At 49.4% G+C, this 21452-nt stretch overlaps 1 protein-coding gene across 8 annotated transcripts in view; it reads right to left on the bottom strand.

The window, feature by feature from the left end:
* Positions 1-21452, bottom strand: part of SCLY (selenocysteine lyase) — a 41652-nt gene that overhangs the window by 19587 nt on the left and 613 nt on the right. The window contains exons 1-5 of one of the 8 annotated variants that reach the window (XM_081050667.1): positions 13575-13688; positions 11141-11253; positions 6065-6160; positions 5659-5759; positions 215-395 (exon numbers count right to left, since the gene is read on the bottom strand). In XM_081050667.1, coding sequence (XP_080906793.1) covers positions 215-395; positions 5659-5759; positions 6065-6095 — 313 coding nt within the window. In that variant the 5' untranslated portion in view covers positions 6096-6160; positions 11141-11253; positions 13575-13688. The other 7 variants (XM_081050665.1, XM_081050666.1, XM_081050663.1 and 4 more) reach the window with 7 other exon arrangements.

The raw sequence follows: 21452 nt of genomic DNA, 5'->3' as shown, positions 1-21452 counted from the left end.
GTTCTACACTTGATCACCACTTGTTTCCTTAGTGGAAACCTCGGGGCACCCACTGACGCCCATGTGGCTCCCTGGAAGGGCAGGCTGGGTCACCTGCACCTGAGAACAGCCCAGAAGCCCGAGTGCAGGAGGGTGATGGCTGCCCCCCCATGAAGCAGTCCGTCAAGGTCAGGGGAGTTGTCCTTGCTGGAGTCCAGCCAGGCTGCTCACTCACCAGCCACTTGTTCTTCCACCAGGTGCTCCAGGGGCAGACGGATGGAGTCATGTTCCACGGTGCAGGTGACGAAGTGGGGCGTGGCCCCCTCCACCAGGCGGTGGCGCTCAGCCGAGTCCCCCTCTGAGGCGTGGACTTTGTGGAAGTGCCGCAGCACAGAATGGATTACCAAATTATTTGACTGCAAAGACAGAGCAGAAAAATCAGTCACAAAACTTGTCCCGAGTGGGGAGTTAGAGTAGCAATCTGTCTCACTTGGATTTTCCTGGGGGTTCACATTTAGAAAGAAATGTGAACTGCACCTTTTGAAAGGCCTAACCATGAAGATTTGGTGTTTTCACCCTTTCAAAAACTTCAGAACTCATTTCTGGTCAATTAAACAACATTGGGCTTAAATTTTAAATGTAATAAATCTGTTAAAAGAGAGGCCAGGCCCCCATCGCTGGTGGGGGTGCAAGCCAGCCGAAGGCCATCTGGCAAATCTGTAAAGTAACTTTTTCGGTCCAGCAAGTCTGTTTCTGCACATGATCCTACACTTGCACAGAAGCAAAATGATAGATATAGAGATCATTTATTAGGTATAGCACTGTTGGTACCAGCAACACCTCGGCAAGCCCTTCAATGTCTATTGGTAAGGGAACTTGTTAAATCAATTACACGACAGCATCCAGTGGAGCTCCAAGCCAATAAAAATGCCAGGGAACGCTCTGGGGCTGGTATCAAAAGATCTCAGTACAGTTGGTAAGTGAAAAAAGGTGGCAAACATTATATACAGTATCCTACAGTTTGCATAACAAGGGCGAGATACATACTTGTTTGCTTATATATGCAAAACAATTCTTGAAAAGGTAGAAAGGGAAGGAGAGAAGAATATAGAAATCTACATACTTATTTGCTTTAAACGCACAGACTATCTCTGGAGGACACGAAAGAAACAAATACTGGTCTCCTGTGGAAAGAGAAAGTGGACAACCAAGGAAGTGTGTGTGGGGGGGAGAAGCCTTTAAAAAAAAGTAACCTGTTCTCTTCTATTTAAATATAACGTATGTACTGAAAAGTGTGCAAAATATAAATTAAGTTTAATAAAAAAGTATAACAGTGACTACCTGAGTCACTGTTACCTGGGTCAAGACAGAAGCCCTGCCCACACTGCAGGAGCCCTTCCTAAGCGCCCCCACCCCGAACTCAGTACCCCGATTTTATGCTTGTATTTCCTAGGTAAGCATCCTTCAACAACAGAGCTTATTTTGCATCTTTTAGACCTTCATATGAATGGAAATGAACTAATTTTTTTCAATTAAAGATGCAGCCTCTTCAGGTATATGCAGAGTGAGGGCAACAGGTGCTGCTGGCCCTGTGCTGCAGGTGGCACTCATGTGGCCAGTGCTCAGGGGATGGAGACGCAGAGGGTGACACCGTGGGCCTGGTGAAGAGCTCAGGCAGCTGGCACCATGGTTTTCTGGATCCGACACACCTTGAATTAGGTAACGGCGAGGAGCTGGTCAGGGATGCCGGCTCAGGCGTGCTTCCCCAAAAGGTGGACGCTTCTTTAGAAGTCCCAGAAAACAGGAGCCTCCTGGGATCCGTGTGGCCAGATGAGCCTTGCAACCACACGTATGTGGGTCCTGGGGCCCGCACGCCACAGGTCTCCGCGGATGACAGAGTAAAAGATGATGGCCCTCAGGCTGCGAACAGGACGAAGGTGCCAGGCCCCGCCCACGTGCCGCCTCCTTCCCCACGCAGGCGCCTTGCCAGGGCCACTTACGACGTGTGAGCAGCCTCAGGACGGCGGCTGCACTTGTGGCGCACTGGGAGCACGGCAGCTTCCGTTGAAACCGGTAGGTCACCCCTAAAACTGCACCCTGTGTTTAGGCTGCAACACTCCTAGGCACTGGGCTGCAGACAAGACAGGTGGCTGGGACGGACGAGGCTCCTTTGGAGCCACTAGGACTCTGGTCCTGGGTCGGTGGTCACAGTGACCAGGGGTCTGGCGGCAGCCCCCTCCCCTGACTCAGCTCGGCTACCTCGGCTCTGCTCGGCCAGCCTCAGCTTCCTCTTTGGACTGACTTCGTTTGCCCCATCTTGTTGCAGGTGGCTTGTGGTGCGCACAGTAGGGCTGCATCGCAAGGTATTAACATCGTGCATTCTAACCTGCAGAGACAACTGGGTGGGTCCCAGTTTCTGGCTGTCATGAACCGTCCTTACCTGTCCCCTGCTGCCCACGCGTCTCGTCTGGCTAGGACACGCACGTCTGAGTGAGACGGCTGGCTGACAGGGTACATGTCTTCCGCCTTGAGCTAATGCCACCATCTTCCAAATGCTTCTCCAGTCTGCACTCCTGCCAGCCCTGTCTGAGCGCCCACAGGTCCACAGGCCTTGTCCACACTGAGTGTCACTGGAACCCTTCACCCCTCCCACTCTGATGGGTGTGCAGAGGGGCTCTGGGCTGTTCACTCTGGGACTCTGAAGTGAGCACCTTTTCACACGTACGCACCGCCTGGCTTCTCTGTGAAGTCGTGTTCAAGCTTCCTGTCCGTGTACTCCTGGGGTATCTGCCAGTAAATTCTCGATGCTAGTCTTTTGTCAGGTGTGTGGTGCTTGTCCCTTGTCCCACTGTCTAGTGTGTCTTTTGTTTTCTTCATAGTGTCCTTTGATGGAAGTTTGTTTTGTTGTGCAGGAGGTGGTAGAATTTATTGATCTTTTCCTTTATGGTTAATGCTTTATTATATTTAAGAAATCCATCACTATTAAACATCACAGAAATATTAATCACCTAAAAGCTTTATAAATGTTACTTTTCATAATTACGTCTTTATTATACTCAGAGTTGTACTTTTCTTTGTATGCTGGGAAGCAGAAATCCAATTTCCTTTCCCTTTGTGAATATACACAGTCTAACAATTCAGTTTGTGAACTTATCCTAGAAAAAGTGCTACACACCTCACTGCTGAATACCACTGCGGTCACCTTCGAAGTCCTCCCCTTGGGAAGCTATGCACCGACGCCAGTGCCTAGTCCACCCTTCAAAGCAATTTTGGAACTCTTTTTCTGGAATGGCCATCAGAGCTGTCATCATATTACCCTGCTGTCCTGAATGTCATCAAAATATCAGTATTTCCTTTGTCTTCCTTTCAGTATTTCCTTTGTCTTAGGGTAAAGACATGTCATCAAAATGTCTTCCTTTCAGTATTTCGTTTGTCTATCAGGTGAGTGGGAGGGTGTTTCAATGCAGTTATTTGTTTACTGGCTAAAAACTCCCTCAGAGACAGTGCCATGTGAGCTGGTACATTGTCGTGATGCAAGAGCCATTGGTGAAGAATTCAGGTCGTCTAACTTTTTCACGCAGTCTTTTCAGCACTTCCAGATAGTAAACTTGGTTAACTGTTTGTCTAGTTGGTACAAATTCATAATGAATAATCCCTCTGATATCAAAAAAAGTTGGCAATAAGGGTGGCCAAATGGCCTGGTTGGTTAGAGCGTGAGCTCTGAACAACAGGGTCGCCGTTTCTATTCCCACATGGGTCAGTGAGCTGCGCCCTCCACAACTAAACTGAAGACAATGAGCTGCCACTGAGCTTCAGGAGGGGCAGCCGGATGGCTCAGGTGGTTAGAGGGCGAGCTCTTACCAACAAGGATGCTGGTTCAATTCCCACATGGGATGGTGGGCTGCGCCCCCTGCAACTAAGATTGAAAACGGTGACTTGGAGCTGAGCTGTGCCCTCCACAGCTGGGTTGAGGGACGATGACTTGGAGCTGATGGGCCCTGGAGAAATACACTGTTCCCCAATATTCCCCTATGAAATTAAAATAAATAAATAAATAAATAAATAAATAAACCTGGAAAAAAAAAGAAAAAGGTTGGCAACATCGTTGCACCAAGTTCACAAACTTAACTGTCACACCTCCTACTGTTGTCACAGCACCATGTACTCGAGAGAGCACTCTTTCTTCCTGCCGTTATGCTGCGTCAGTCGTTCACGAGGATCGTATAATCTGTTGTCGGAGCCAGAAAAGTTTAAGAGGGTACTGTTAAAGTTATGTCAGGACAACAGCGTATCTTGGATATGTCACGTGACAAGTGCCCGCAGGCGCACAGCTGTTTCACGGCCCTGATACCATCTGCCGATGGGCACAGCTTTACAAAGGACTTGATATCTGGCAGAGCAAGGCACTTCCCCATCTTCTTAATCTTCGGGAAGTTTTGACTATCCTCAGCCTTTTGTATTTCCATGTAAATCAGTTTGTGAGATTCCACCAAAAAAGGGCCAGAATTTTGGTTGAAGTTGCAATGACTCTACAGAGCAGTTTGAAGGAAGTGATGTATTTATGATGGCGAATCTTCCAGTCTGTGAACATGGTATGTTGCTCCATTTATTCAGAACTCTTCTGACACCTCTCAGTAAGATTTCTATTACTTTTCGGTGGTGGTGGTGGTGGTGAAGGGGGCGGGGGGGTCTTACAAATTCTTTTATACTAGATTTGTTTCCCAAATATTTGACATTTTTTTGGTGCTCTGGTAAACACCATTTGTTGTTCGTATATAAAAATACAATTGCTTTTTCTATGTAATAACTTTGCTAAATTTTCTTATGAACTTGAATAATCTGGCTGCAGATTCTTTTGGGTTTTCTTTTTCTTTCTTTTTCTGTTTTATTTGGGGAAGGGGAACAGGACTTGATTGCGGAATAGTGTATACTTCCAGGATTTTTTCCAAGGCAAATTGTTGTCCTTTCAATCTTAGTTGTGGAGGGCGCAGCTCAGCTCCAGGTCCAGTTGCCGTTGTTAGTTACAGGAGGCATTAGCCCACCATCCCTTGCAGGAGTCGAGGAATCAAACCGGCAACCTTGTGGTTGAGAGCCCACTAGCCCATGTGGGACTCAAACCGGCAGCCTTTGGCGTTAGGAGCATGGAGCTCCAACCTCCTGAGCCAACGGATTGGCCCTCTTTTGGGTTATCTAGGTGGACAGTCACATTGCGAGCTGGTGGCCATCGTGCCTGCCTCTGTAGTACCGAAACGAGGTGCTCAGTGCTGCTGACTGAGCAGGGGCCACAGTCTTCGAGTATCTTCTACCAATTTAAAAAGAAGCACCTTTGGAATGGGTCAAACCTCACACTTCTCACGAGGCGAACAACTTAACAGGGCTTTAAAGGGAAGATTCTAGGGCAAAATGACAGGGAAATTGTCTTCACAGAAAGAGCAGTGCAGAGAATTCAGACATTATGTTACACATTACGTCACGAATTATATGGAATTCACTTGTGGGATAATGGCTAATTATGTCAAGTGAATTTGCAAAATAGCAAGACCAAGCATTACTCTTTCTTAATAAATAAATAAGTAAATAAATAAATAAATAAAAATAAATAATAAAATAAAAGGAAGCACCTTCTATTTCTTACTGAACTTATAGCTAAGAGATTATGAGACTGTTTAGAAATATTACCTCTGTGCCCCCGGAAGTGAAGATTATGTCTTGAGGTTTCCCACCTATCATCTTCGCAAGGCTTTCCCGAGCTGCACTGATAATATCCTTGGCCTTCCTACCTTGAGGGACCAAAACGGAAATTCATGAACATTGCTTTCCCAAGACCAATCAACATGTTTAAAAGAACGACCAGACACGAAGGAGAGAGAGAGCTGAGTGGGTAATTCTAAAATGAAACATGTCCTGTCAGCGTAACCACAGTAACAGGCTACAACCTAGAAATGACTTGGGGAAGGGACAGCTGTGAGATGTTAGCAAATCAGTCAGAACTACTGAGATTGAAGTAACTTAGTGAGAGGCAGAAATAAATATGGGAGGACGCCGGGGAACGCGAAAATGCCCTGAGACATGCTTTTCTTCTTACCAGATGCTAGAGGAGGGGAAGCTGTGGCCATCTGCCTTGCTTCCCATTCATCAAGACAGGACAATGAAAGGATGGAATAATTTGCTTAAGATCACACTGCAAAACAACAAAAATAAGCAAAAATAGAACTCATCACTCCTCAACACAAAGTCCAATGCCATCTCACACAGCAGGTGCCCAGGTGAATAGGGGGGTTACTGCCTCAGGGACCCCTCTGCTTTCACACAGGGGCCATGAAGCCCAGCCTTTACCAGTTTCACAGGCTCGTAGGAAAATAGGAACCAAACCTCATGAGGCAGGGAAAGAAAGGCTCTGGGATGGGAATTCGGAAAATTTCAACAACCATTCTTACTAAAATAGTCCACATGCCAGGAGCCTTCAAACTGTTTTGACTATTCAGCCTATTTGTAAAAAAAACACCAAAAACCAAAAAACAAAACATGAGCAGGCACCACCAAAAAGTATACACACACACACACACACACATATATTATAAAACATACATAAAGGTAGGAATGTAAAAAGACGTGGTAAAAGTAAACATACAAAGTAGTTCACACACTCCTCATAGGTTCCAACGCTAAGTGGTGGTGGTCTGGTGTTCAGGAAAACCTCGTCATTCTAGTTAGCAATACGTTAAAAGACTGCAGTGAATGTCCGCTCAGGCAGGACAGCTGCCTGGCACACGCTCCTGGCTCCTCTCAGAATGTCGCTCAATTCCCATGGACCAGCTCCACAGGCTCTTCCTCTAGGATTCATGGAGCTACCCCAAGGAGCTCCCAGGGGGCTGATTCCAAAGCAGCGCGTCCTTCTCTGCTTATTCCCCCACTGTCCTCCCAGGGCAATGGCTGTGGCCCGTTTGGTGTAGCATCCTCCGCACCTTTTCCAGCACTTAAGCATTTCAGAGAGTTCTCTTTTCAAAAATGGGTTTCATATTTACATGTTGGTTTGTAAAAACTTCCCTTTTCTGCTTATCTACAATCTTGGCGGCCCTTCTAAGAAAGGACTCATGGGGCTACGTTGCCGCCATCTACACCTGTGAGGAGGTCTAAACTGAAGGCCTGACCCCTGCACGTGTTCGGGAGGACCTCTGCTGGCGGGGACAGAAACGTACAACTCCTCTGGGGAGGGGACAGCAGCTCCCTAGGAAGCCAAACGCACACAAATCATAGGCCCCAGTTGTTCTCCTCCTAGGTATTTATGGAAAATATTATTTGCCTGAAACAAGAGAGCAATGCCCACGCTCTGGGCACAAATATTCTCAGCAGCATTAGAGCCCCGGACTGGAAACAGTTCAAAAGTCCATCAGACGAGGGCATGGGCACACTGGTCCCACACACCGCGGCCTGCTCGGCAGGAAAAAGCCACTGCCCAGACACCCAATGACCTGGATGAACTATGCCGCCTCGGGGAGGCCAGACAAAAAACCGGAGTGACTGGAAAGCACACAAACCCAGTGACAAAGCACATCGCTGGGTGCTTGGGGACTGGTCCGGAGGGGTTACAAAGGGCACCAGGAGACTTGGGGGTGAAGGAAATATGCGCCCTCTTGATTGTGGTGATGGCTTCAGGGATATATGAGTCAAAAGCTGTCAAATTGTACGCTTTAACGGGCAGGTTAGCGCATTTTAATTGCACGCCAAGAAAGCTGTCGAAAGGGGCGGGACTCTGGATGGTCGAGTTCCTTGTGCGTAAGCGGAGACCCGTCCCAGCGAGTCCCCAAAGCACAGCTATGGGACACCACATCCTCCTCGCACAGGTGGGAATGCTACCGGAAACAACCATTTAGTTGCTCTTTTCATTTACTTATAATTTAAATTTCCAAATAGGATCTAACACCACTTGCAATAAAAGTGCATAACCAAGGAGGTCATTATAAGAATGGTAATTAGGCACTGTTATTGGAGTAACGTCCAACTTACTTCGGAGTGGGGGAGTGGGAGACGGATCTGTGGTGAGACAGACAAGGCTCTTAGGAGACACATGCCTAAGAATTCAGAGGCAAAGCTCAGCTATTTCCAACTGACTTTCAAATGATTCAGAAAAAAATGGGGCAGTGTTAATAACTGGTGAATCCAGGTAAAGGAAATGCGGGTGCTCAGTATACTATTATATCAACTTTTCTGCAGATGCTACGTTTCCCAAAATCAAACTTTGGCAGGAGTTAGAACCCAAATCCATCACATATGTTTGACAGTAATGGTTCCTTCTCTCTCTCCCACCCCCAGCACATGATAATAATTGTCTTATTTTTTAGAACAACCATGAAATAGAAATATGGCCTGAATATTAGACCAGGAACTTGGTTTGGTTCACTGCTCTCTCCAGCAGGCACAGAGGAAGCACCCACGGAAATCTGATTTTACGTGTCATTAAGCAGGACTTGAGTGTTTGGAGATGAGTGCAAGTCTCATTAAGTCACAGCCCCTCCATCCTGAGGCAGGTGGGCCTTGAGGTCATCAGAAGATGCTCCTGGCACAGGTCCTTGGTTGTGGCTGACTGCAGTAAGAGTGGTTATGGTGTGAAAAGCCCAGAACCCAGAGCTAGGAGCTGGTTCCTCTGGGACCAGTGAATGCCACTTGACCACTCCGAAAGTGGGCGCCCGCACCTGCACACCTGGGACCCTACCTCTGCCCACCTCACAGTTTATCCCCAATAACAGAGATGGGGACATGGGAGGGCAGGACAATCTAACTCACTGGACACCTGCCCATCATCTGCAACAATCAAGGGTTTCCCTAAGTGACAGAGACAAAGAAGCAGGAGCACATTATATTAAAACATGGGCTTGTTATCATGTAAGAACAGAGCAGTGAAGAGATGTCACCTTAAATTGTAGCTTTAGGAAGCCTTCATTTCCTTACACTACACATGCCGATTATAGAAAAACTCAAAACCAGGAAACAAAAAGAACCCCAAACCTCCCTCTGTCCCCCTACTCAAAGATAACCGCGAAAGAGGTATTTGTGATCCCATCTGTGCTGAGGCTGACAGCTGTTCTCTCTGCCACTCTCCCTTCCTACAGTGACATTCTTGCTGAATTAAGACCACATTTAGATTAAGCAATTCTTTGATTAAGAATTAAGACTGAATTTCCCAACTGCCATTGCAATTAGAATGCCAATGAGTGGCCATGGGACCAACCTCCAGCGGCGGGTTATAAGCAATAGTACATGAACTTCCAGAAGTGTCTCTGAAGGACTCAGACCTCCCTTTTTCCTTCCCACAGGCTGGACTGCTGACATGATTGTTTGAGCTGAAGCAGCCATCTTGACACAAGGGCGTTAGAAGAATAAGATAGGAGCTGGGGTCCCTGGTGATGGCTGAGGACCACGTGGGCCCTGGATTGAGAGGAACAGACTTCAAGCTGTTGTCATTAGCAGATTTCTGTCTCTCACAGCTGTGTTTCCCATCCTTGCGCATACACAACTGTGTCTACGGAAGCCGGTAAGGGAAAACGACGAGACCGTATTATACGTCCTGTTGTATAACATGCTTTACCACTGGAACCAGGTGCCACTGCTCTCCTATGAGACAGTGACACAGTCCACACAGTGTGGACCAAGCCCAGGTGTGACAAACGTGTGGTATCTCCACTTCCCACACACCCTCAGCACCGCCCTTAAAATAAATCTCCCCGAAGGAATTCTTATTGGTACTATTAAGTCACAATCATGTGAAAGTAATTAAGTCATTCTGTCACGAAGGTCATTGTCTTCCTTCCTTTATTTTTTTGACTTTCTACCTGAGTATCAAAAGAAAGTGAATCGCCATGCATTTTTTAGTTATGGTTCTTAATTTGTGTAGACACAGCTGTCCAGGCAACTGAAAAGCCATTGCCAGACTACATGGGGTCAAGAACATGATTTGTCCCGAGGGTTATTCCTAAACTTCTTCAGGACAAATGCATTTTATTGGCATTTAATTGCTCCCCATATTGTCAAGTCTAATACACCAGGAAGTTTAATCTTATTAGAGGAAAGATTAGACACATGGAAATGTCCAGAAGATTAGTCAGAACACATGTACCAAATAAACCAACAAATATCTTAATACATGACTAGTACCCGATTTTGAAAATGCTTTTAGGGTGAAAAAGGTGAAGGGATTAAGAAGTACAAATTGGCAGTTAAGAAAATAGTCATGAGACATAAAGTACAGCATAGGGAAGATAGTCAATAATATGGTAATAACTATGCATGGTGTCAGACGGGTACTAGACTGATGGGGGGATCGTTTCATAAGGTATATAAATGTCTAATCACTGAAACTAATATAAATATTGTATGTCATCTGTAATTAAAACATTATTTAAAAAATGTTATAAATTTTATAAAAATAATGTTAAAATTATTTAAAAAGTAGTAAAAGAAATAAAAGAAAACATTTCTAGTTATCACGTTACTGTGAAACTTTAAGTAACCAGCTATGAAAGCCCGCTGAAGCTTGTGAAGTTGCACACAGGTATTAGGGCAGGGGTCTGCTTGAAAGGGATTTTCGTTCACCATCATCCACAGTTAAGATAGTTTATGTGAATTATCCCTGATAAACATTAATAAGAAGGGTACAACCTGAGGTTGCCATCTGTAAAACATAATGGAATGCTACTGATTTGAAGCAAATTATTTTCCCAAACCTCCAATTCAATGTGCTACATTAAAACAAGAATAAATAACAAGAATATTTATAACTAAAGTAGAAACTTTAAAAGTAATTCTCATTTTTAAAAAAGTCTGGGAGTATGGTCAATCCTGATGATTTAAAAGATTCATTTTGCAAATTTTGTAAGGATCCACTGAGAGATATGTGACAGGGTTTCACTAGGCAGTGTTATTACAAATAACTCTTAATAAAACATCTTATTCACCTGTGCAAGGAAGATGGGTGTGTTCGTTAAAAATTAAAGATTATGGTATCAACAAGACTCAACATACAAATTTGGATTTCAAATTTGGAAAACTACAGAGAATTACAGTGGAAGACTTGCCGTGAACAGAAAATCTATCCAAAACCAAGCAATTCCATGTGGTGTACAATTGCCCCCAATACGTCCCATCTGTGCGCTTCTAGAATTACCTGCTGGGTAGGGACTGCTGGGATTTCCCCAGGCTTCCTGCATGGCCTCGGTCATGGCCTGGATAACCTCTGGCTCCAGGGGGGTGGTTGCATTATAGTCCATATAAACTTTCCTGAAAGAAAGAAAACAAGGACGGCCTCATATGGAAAAGCAGATGGAGTATGGAAATACCGCTGCACCTGTCTGTCAATCATATCATAGGAGCAAACAAGGTCAAGGTCAGGCTGCTCCTCTGCATAAACTTTCATCCACCCCTTGGCAGCACAGGTGGTTCACCCGCAACTCAACTCTTTGGATCTGTGCCCCCAGGAAGCCGCACGTTCCCAAGGGGGTTTCCCCCAACTTGCTTTTTGAACTTCACCAGTTTTCCTTTATTTCCCTGTGGTTTCTGTGAAGGCTGTGAGACTGGGTATAGTGGGGATCCCATTTTCCCCACTCACCTTCCCTCTTCACTTCCCCTACACTGGCAGGCTCCCTGGGGCAGACGTACTGCTCCTGCCCTCCAACTTTTTTTGGTTTTCTTTGCCTAGAGTAACCAAGCCCCACCCCCCCATAACTTTTTTCTGTTTTTGCTCCAACTTGACCTTCTAATAATGCTCCCTGCAGCTCTATTTAAAATTGCAGCCACCCACCCATTCCCAGCACTCTTCTTTCCCACTTCTCTCCTCATCACATGACATCTTAGATTGGTTCCTTGTTCACTGTCTGCCTCAACAGAAAGTAACAGCCGTCAGCCCAGACAGCTCCATGGGCTCACGGGCTCTGCTGGCTTTCTTCACTGCTCTGTCACCAACACACAACAACGGCTAGCACACAACAGAGGCTTGATTTATAAGATGACAAAGTCAATGTCACAGAATATGCACATCCCCTGGAAGACCCCTCATAAGTAAGATTTATCTGTATACCAATATCAAAACCTTCGGAAACCTTTAGAACTATAGATAGTAGGTAATCCTGCCTGATACTAGTAATCATTTTTACCTGATTTTTAAATCAACAATAGTGTTCAAACCGATCTTCATGAAAATTTAAACACAATTATTATCCATGGTTGTTAAAACTGTTTTTTTTTTTTTTTTTTTGTCTTTTAATCAGGAAGTGTTTTAATGCAACATCTTGTCTATAAGCTGTTCGAAGTCACCTGATAGGTACAGGGCTTTGGGGCTTCGGGAAGTTTGACCAGACATCCTTGGCCACTCCGGTGTTAGGAATCCCCAGGTCATGGTGTGACTTAAATCCACAAGCGCCCCAACTCGGCTCTCAGTTCTTCTAAGTGTCCGCAAGATATTAGTGCCTGCTGAGTGACTGCAGCTTTTCAACCTGCTGCTTGGCTGAGCTCATTTACGGCCTGAATTTCAGATGAACACTTTGTAGATCACTCTGTTCCATTATCTGCTCCTTCCTTAAAGTGCTATCAATATTGGATGGAAAAGCTGAACTCTAGCTTCATAACCAAAAGGTAAAAAGGCATCGTGAAACCCCTCTCCACTCAGTCTCCTTTGGGGACATTCTTCCAGCTCCCTTTCGCTCTCTCCCAATCAAAGTAGAATGCCTCATGAAAGAGCTGGTCTGATTCAGACTTGGACCCAGATTTTAAAGGCACACACACATTCCTCATATTCAGGTAAAGAGAATTACGCTCCCCCGACTCCCGCAAAGGAGTATTTAACATATTTCTGAATTAGAAGGAGAAGACTCACAAACAAGACAAAACATCACCTCTCGCCCCTCCTCCATCCCCCCCAGGGGAAATGGTTCCAGCAGGCTGAAGAAGGGGTGGGCTGGAAGCGCCTCCCAGTCTTCACCCCCTTTCCCAGCTCAGGCCAGCAGCCTGGGAGGCATCTTTCTTAATCTCTCCCTTCCCTACACCAGTGCACAGCAGGTCCTGCGGTCCTGCCTCAGTACGCCCACTTCTCCCGCCAGCACCCCTCCCTCCTAGATTATAAAGATTCCCAACTGGTTTCCCCGCTTCCTCCCCTGCCCCACGCCCCACCCTACTGTCTACAAGGCAGCCAGAATTCCTTTAAAATATGACTAAACTACATCATTCTCCTGTTCAAACCTTCAAGATCCCCATCACCCTGAGCATGCACCCCAAAGTCCCTCCTGGGCTCTGTAGCTCCGCCGGGTCACCCGGCTGCGGCTGCTCCGACAAGCCCTCCCCCGCAGCTGCGCGCGCTCGGCACTCGCAGAGGCCCTGCACCCCAGCAGGCTCCTTTCTGCCCTCGGGGCCTTTGCAGAGGCTGTTCCCTGTTCCCGGCGTGCTGTGCGCGTTCCCAGAACGAGTGCTGCTGACTCCTGGATGTCACTCAGGTTTCAGCCCAAAGACTTCCCCGGGAGGGCGTCCCGACCGCTCGCCCCGCGGCGACTGGAGGGCTTCCCGGAGGAGGGCGCCAGCGGCTTTCCTCGCCTTCCCCGCAGAATGCACACCTCTCCAGCGGGCTCTTCTCTTCGCTGCCGCCGAGCGGACTCGACGCGCGAGTCTGCGCGCCGCAGCTCAGTGCCTCAGCCGCCTCCATCCCGCTCCCGCCGCTGCACAGCTCCGCCCAGACGCCCCAGGCGCGGTCCAGCTGGCCCCGCCGGTCCTGCCCCCGAGAGTAGCCTGGAGGCGGGGCTGCGAAGCCCGGCTCTCATCCGGATTGGCTGGGCTGTGCCCTGCAGGCCAACCCCCGCGCTTCAGCGGGCCTAGAGCACTCTGAGCGGGGGGCCTCTCGCTGGGAGGGTAGAATGCTGATTGGCTGCGCGGGGTCAGGGGGGTGGGGCGCCGAGCGCGTCACAGAGGGCGTGGCCATGGGGCGGAGCGCAGGCAGGAACCGCGAGCGGAGCGTAGTCTCCTGGTTGCGGGGTGTGGGGGTGTGTGTGCTCTGCTCCTCAACCCCGAGACCCCTGCGCTGGTCCGCGCAGAGCGAAGGCGGCGCCGATAGCCGGGTTGGCGGACGCGGCACACGGGGCTCGCGTGCGTGCGCCCCGCTGCCCCCGCATGCCGGCCGGCCACACTTCTGCGGCGTCGCGGTCCTGGGTGCTCCTGACACGCTCCGAAGGCCCAGCTGGAGGGTCCGGCGCGGGCCTGGGCGTGCGTGACTCGATCTTCTCCATAGGTGACTTTGAGTGAACTCAAGAATCACTTAGTGAGGGTGGGTTCGAAGGGTCTGGAGCAGAGGCTGGGAGGCCATTTGGGTAAGGCAGGCGATGAGGAACACAGCAGCGGGCGTGGACACGCAGGGAAATGGATTCAAGGTAGGTTTCCAAGGGAAAGTAGGAGTGGGGGACAGCTGAACATGGGGCAGGAGGGAGAGTGAGGAAGCTGGAACGGGAGGAACGCGCGAGGGGAAGGTGATGGGCTGGGTTTGGGAGGTTGTCTGGGAGCCGGTCAAGTGGGAAAGACTAACATTCGTGGATCCCGGCGACAGTAACAAGTCAGTTGTGAAAGTGGTGAGAGGACGAAGATCCAGATTCTTAAATTCTAGCGAAGCCACCGACTGGCCACCCCTTGTGTAATTACAGTCTCTACGTTTCACTGAGCCCTGAATGTGCCAGATACTGTTCGTCACGCAGGGTGTCCGGCGGGGTCTCAGCTCCTGCTCCCCACATAGGAACGCAGGACATGGTGAGGCCAAAAAGGAACCCCCACGGAGCCATAGGCAGGGGAGTCACACTATATTCTCTCTGGAGGCTGGATTGGGGACACAGGAAGTAGGAGCCATACCATCCTCAGTCCGCCATTCACTTCTCTGCCTGCAAACCAACCAACCAATCAACGCAGCCCCACAGTTACATCAGTAGCCTAACCGGCTAACCGGTTACAGCTGATGGCCAACCAATCACAGTTGATCATTCACTCCCCGAGCCAGCACCTCCCCAGGCGAGGCCGAGAGCCTAGAAACTGCTCTCCGGGACTCTGTCCCCACACTCCACCCCTCCAGGGTCTCGCCTCACAATCTAGGTGACAAGCATAGAAAAAAAGCATTGGTCAAGTCCACTACATAGTGATATGTCCCCAGGTGGACAGTCAGACAATCCATCAAATCATGAATTGAAGGCACTGCCACGTGCAAAGGTGGCATCACCTTATTTAACTCCCTCTAGTCCACAGTCATTCGCCAGGTCCCATCTGGCTTCTTGACAGGCCATACTGGGGAATTAAAGGGACCGTGCGTTGGCCTCACAATATGTGTCTTCTCCAACTCCAATATTGTACGACCAATCTCCTCCTGCCCTCCTGGCAGGCGGTACTGTCGCACTGTAACCATGTGCCAGGGCTGTGGCAACACTTGAAGGGGGTGGTGAGCATGTCCGCATGTCACCGCTTTCACCACCCGGATCCGGAGACGGAACTCTCCTACCGACATCTGTAAGCTGAGGCCATGTAGCACGTCCACCCCTAGAATATACCCTGGAACGGGGGAGACATACACCTTGTAGGTATGAGGGGGAAGCCTTCCTATACTCAGTGGTAAGGAAACAGTGTTTACAGTCACAGTCTTTCCCCCGTAGCCATCAATGGAGATTGCTGGTCCAGGGAACAGTTCTGGGTTCCCATAGACAAGACTGCAGTCTGCGCCAGTGTCAACTAGGGCCAAAACCCTCTTACATTAGAAGGGGACCAATGTATGGACAGTTCCATGTGGGGCCTCCTGTCCCTGCTCGTCCCCTCTGACCAGGTACCTTGACCCCACCCCTAATCAAGCTAAAAGGAGTCAGCCTCAAGTGGCCGCATGAAGTCCTGGAGGGACACGGGTCGTGCTTTCCCAGACTTCTCCTTTAGACGTCTCTGGAATTGCTGTTCCAGATGCAAATGTTTCCAAAGTTCCAGCAGGAGTGCATTGGGTTGTCGGTCTGTTTTCTCCACATCGACCCCTGCTGCCACGAGATCACACCACATCTGTGCGCGTGTTACTCTCTGAGGCCCGCGACCTCGCCCTTTTACTTTTGATTTGGGCTTCCAGGTCTCAACTGTTCGGACCTCCTGTCTTAACTTCCTTCGCCTCCAGCTTTCAACATCCCCTAGGGTGGCCATGGCAGTTGTAACTACATGGATCCGTCACCCCACATAGGGCGTAAGAATGGCAACCAAGGACCCAAAAGCACCCTCAGGTGCAGTATCCAAAACCAGATCTCGCATGCTGGCTGTAAAAAGCTTGTCGTCCGGCCCCTGCATATTGGGGTTGAAAATAGCATGTCTCATACCCATTTCACGGATGATTTGAGTAAGTTCAGCATATGACTGCCATTGACTCACAGTGTCTGGCAGCTCACCAGCCTGTCCCCATACTGTGCGTACCGCAGTAGTGAGCCACTCCATTAGAGAGTGGTTGCCCTGGTCGTGGGTCAACCTATGGCAGTCCTGTAACCTTTGTCGCAGGGACGGATGCACTGTCTCGAAGGCTAGCTTTTCCATCTCGCCTGGGGAACAGAGAATGTTGTCTGCTACCTCATCCCATAAACATAGCAGCCAAGCCGAGACTGGCTCTCCAGGGCGCTGTCGGCACCGCCTCCCCAGCTCCTGCAACTCAGTGGGAGTGTAAGGGGTGCAGGTTGTGAACTCAGTCACAGATGGGTTGCCGGCAGCAATGCCCCCAGGGCCCAAAGGTTGCTCACGTTTTACCCTTTGCTTCAAGATTGACTAGGTTTGGGGGTTGGGAGCTACATTGTCTCCACTCGCTTCCTCCTCCTCTATCTGAGTCTCCACTGTGGGGCTCCTCTTCCAACAGGCGGACCCGGGCTTCCAGCGCCTCCAACCGGGACACCTGGTACGGCACCTGGGCCATTTCATGAAGCGCATTTTCTGTGTTGAGACTCAAGGCCGTGAGGAACATCCAGTCCACGCGGCCGGCTGTCTCCTTCGCCTCCTCCGGCAACCGCTCAGCCAGAGCCTGCAGGGCCCTCTCCACGCTGGCCAGAGAGCTGTCCATGTCCTCCCACCCCTCCTTGGGGGTCCAACTCCTGAGAACAGTGGCCACTGGGCACCATACACTGTGTGGGGACCACACCTCCTCCTGCCCAGAGTCAGACTCCATTCCTACCTGGCCGGCATTTTGCTCACCGTGCCAGGCATCCGATTGGGTGGAGGCCTCAGTGCAAGACGTCCGCAACCCTCGGAGCCTACAGCAGCAGCACATTACTAAAAGGAAGGTGACGCCTTCTATGGTCAGGAGGGAGGGGTACCTTCTGGAGGCTCGAGTCTCCCAGGCAGACCGCACCTCCCATTCCCGGCGCAACTCCCCTTGGGCCTTCTGAAACTGAACTTTTACACGCACAAACTTCTCCACCATGCGTCGGTAGGTTTTGGCCGGCACCACACCCTGCTCGCTGCGCCATTTGTCATGCAGGATGGCCTGCGAGGTCTCTGGTCCCGCTCCCCACATAAGAACACAGGATATGTGAGGCCAAAAGGAACACCCACGGAGCCATAGATACGGGAATCTTACCACTATATTCTCTCTGGAGCCAGGGGAGACACATGCAGTAGTAGCCACACGATCCGCAGTCTGCCATTCACTTCTCTGCCTGCCAAACCACCAACCAAACAACGCAGCCCCGCAGTTACATCAGTAGCCAATTGGCTAACCGGTCACAGCTGATGGCCAACCAATCACAGTTGATGGTCATTCACTACCCGAGCCAGCACCTCCCCACGGGAGGCCGGAAGCCTGGAAACTGCTTTCTGGGACTCTGTCCCCACACTGTTCTAAACACATTTCATATACTCAAACTAATCTTAGTAACATCCTTATCAAGGAGATACTGTTATCTTCACCTTACATATAAGGACATTAAGGCACAGGAAAGCATCTTTGCCAAGCTTGCAAGGGTGGTGATGGAGCCAGAATTTGAATTCAGGAATGCTTCAAATTGAATTTTAGTTGGCTTTTCAGACTTCCTCAATCTTATCTTCTTTGGGGTCCAGAAGTTGTCTTTCCCAGCACTGAAGTCTTTACATTTCTAGATTCTTTATTTCCCTTCATTCTTGCTTGCAAACGGAGCTCGTGTCTTGCCAAATGCACTGAATAAAGTTCACACCAAAATTTAAGTAACAGGAGCCCAACTTCAGTTCAATGAGGTAAAAGAATTAACGAATATCAAAATAGAAGTGGAACTGAAGACATCTGAAATGTCTACTGTATAGTCACAATTAAGGCACTGCTGAGTTTAGCAAGAGAAATTCAGAGGGCACTGGGGGAAAAGGTGAAAGTTAAGGCATATGGGGCATGAAAGCGTGGACAATGCAGTCAACTCTTAAAAAGGTTGAGAAAGGAACTGCCAGGGTGGGGAAAGGAGGGATGGACAGGCAGAGGATTTTTAGGGCAATGCAACTGTTTTTGTATACAATGGTGGGTACATGTTGTTAGACATTTGTGAGTTACTTAATTAGAATGAAAGCCATATAATGTATGAGAATGAAGCCCAGTGTAAACTGTGCATTTTGGGGGGTGTTGACGTGTCACTGGAAGTTGGTCACATTACCTTTGTGGGATGTCCATAGTCAGGGAGTTGTGCCCAAAGGGAGCAGGAAACTCTACTTTCACCCCAATTTTGCTATGAACCTAAAACCACTCTCAAAAACAAAACCTATTAAAAATCAGTAAAGGGACTGAACAGAGCAGGCATAACTGAAGAATTAGTGAGTGAAATGCCCGAGCAAAGGAATTCTCATAGCTCAAAAATTGATGAAAAACACAGAAGAAATGTCCAATACAGTGATTCTCAACTGGGAGTGTTTTTCCCCTCCAGGGGACATCTGGCAATGTTTAGAGACAATTTTGGTTGTCACGGCGGGAGGGGGGGTGCTTCTGGGACCTAGTGAGTAGAGGCATGAATGCTACTGGACGTCCCACAGGGACAGGGCAGCCCCCACAGCAATACATTTGGCCCCAAGTGTCCTCAGTTCTGGTGGCTTCGCATTTCCATTTGGGGCCATTCCTCCTGCCTAAGGACTGTACGGGATTTTTTTTTGGTGCTGGTCTGCTGGTACGACTTCTTTCAGTTTTTGTACGTGTATTTTGCCTTCATCTTTGGTATTTCCCCAAAATACAGAACCCTCTGCTGTGGACTTACTATGTTGCTGTTTCATTTAGCCTCGCTCATCCTGAAAGGCGTGACCACCTCCCTCCTACCTGCAGCCCTGGCCTCCCCGTTGTTTTCATCTGTGTTTGCGGTGTTGCAGTGGCGTGGACTGTGGTTAACCTCACGAGACGCCCGCTTGCCCGCCTTCATCTCCAAGCCATCTGAGAGCCTTGGAGGGCTGTGTGTGCTTCCCGCCTGCTGTACAGCAAGCCAGGTTGTTGCTGTGGCATGAATTTCATAGAAACTGCAGAGAGCTGACCCCAGCCAGTTGCAGTAGCTAAAACACTGCTGTACAGTCTAAAAGGAATGGGTACCTTAGTATTCGCCAGCATAAATATATTTTCCTCTGCCCTTAGTTACATTCCCGGGGTTTGCACACTTACCTGGAAAGATTTCATGGGGTGCAGGCGGCGACAGTCCTTCCCTGTGGAGTGGCCATAACCAGGCCAGCCTCAGCACAATCCTGTGCCCTCTCTCTGGCCACCTGACAGCAGAGCCAGCATGCCTTTTTTAAAGCCGCAGAAAAAGATGGCACAGCCCTGGTGCTGGGTTCGAGCTTAGCGAAACCGAGGGCATACCCCAGGCAGTGATGACTCCCCTTCCTGATATGTATTAGAGGTCTTCAAGGACAATGTCCACCAATCCCCAGGGATGCTCTGTCTCCCCACCCACCCTTTAAAGAACTGCAAAAATAATAAATTCTGGTTAACATCAGACTTGTTGCTGATTTGATGATTAATCAAAATTTTTTCATATAAAAATTCCAACTAGATGTCATCCACTACTTGTAGTCCGTAACCAGACGCTTCTTTCCCTGCCAGTGTAGTCTGTTCCAGGATTGTCGTACGTTCGTCCAGTTAAAAATGTTTCATTTCACGAGTGCTGCCTCCCCAGGATTGCAAAGGAGGCAACTTGCAGGTGGCATGTGTGGGGGACGGTAAGAGGGGAGATGAGCCTTTTCCTTCTGAAAAATTACCCCGGAACTTTCCTCCTAAGTGTGCTTGGAACACATGCAGCTGACATGTCAAATTCTAAGTACTAGCATCACAGGGCCCAGCTAACGTCCGAGCTGTCCAGGAGCCGTGTCCCCAGGGCCGGTCTCTCCAGCTAGAGGCTCGGTATTCCCACCCCTGGCAGATCAGAAATCATCACCTATCACCTATCAGTGGGGCACATGGACCGGAGCCACAAATGTTACTTTGGCCTCAGAGTGGGGAGACCCCAAGAAACCACAAAGCCTGGAAGTTGGGGTCCCACAGCCCCCCCCCAGATGCCCACAGCAATGGGCAGAGCTGGGGGTGCTCCTTAGGACAGGGTTTCCACCGGACAGAAAGGGTTGCTCCAGTTCCGTGGGAAGGTCGTTCCTGAAGACTTATTTGATCCTGACAAAGCAAAGCATCTTTCTATTGTTTTGAGATCAGAATTAACAGGTGTTAGTTACCCCTTCAGTCCTGTCCAGAGGCCAGTCCTTTATCCACATTGGACTTTCCACTTAACTGCAGGTGTTGGCACCATTTCTTCCCCTCCACCTGGACCACCCACTGTGTAGCCTTCGTCCGCCCTCAGAGCCACTGTGAGATGTGCCAGGATTCAGGCCTGGGGATGCTGTCAGGCAGGGAACTGTGTGCCCGGGTCACAGGGCGGAAATCAGGCATGCGGGCGGGTCTGCTGCTTGTTTCCTGACACACCTGGTAGAGGACGGCCCAGAGGCCAGCTGGGGAGTTCCCCTGGTGGGACAGTGACAGAGGTTAGAGCTCCAATTAGGACTGAGTAACAGCAGGGCCTCTGCCAGGCCCTTTCTGCAGCCCCACCCTTCCCGCTCTGAGTACCCGAGGTGTGGCCCGTAAGCCAGGGGCCACCCGCAGGCCCAATGGGCAGAGTTACTGATCACAGACCAGAAGCGCGGCCTACATCCTCCCCTGCCAATCTCAGGACAGGCTGCTCTCACAACGGAAGATGACATGACAGATTAAGAAAAGCACAGCAGCCCGGGGAATCCAGAGGCCCGAGGAGGCTGTCAGCGGAAGTGCAGAGGGCTGGGCAGGCGCAGGTGGAGCCGCCGACATTCACTGTGCATCTTCATGGCTCAGCTGTCTCAGTGCTGCGTGAGGCCACCCCTCTCCGCGGCTCCTGCTCTGCAGTGCACCCATCTGACCCGGCATGGCTCTGCACTGCTGCACACCCCTGCCCTTCACGGCGCGGTGAGCCCGGAGCCACAGCAAACACAAGTGCACAGGGCCAGTC

This window comes from Rhinolophus hipposideros (genome assembly GCF_964194185.1).
Source record: "Rhinolophus hipposideros genome assembly, chromosome: 6".
Lineage (NCBI taxonomy): Eukaryota > Metazoa > Chordata > Mammalia > Chiroptera > Rhinolophidae > Rhinolophus > Rhinolophus hipposideros.
The sequence above is the reverse complement of the archived record's forward strand: the minus strand, read 5'-3'. Positions and strand labels throughout refer to the sequence as shown.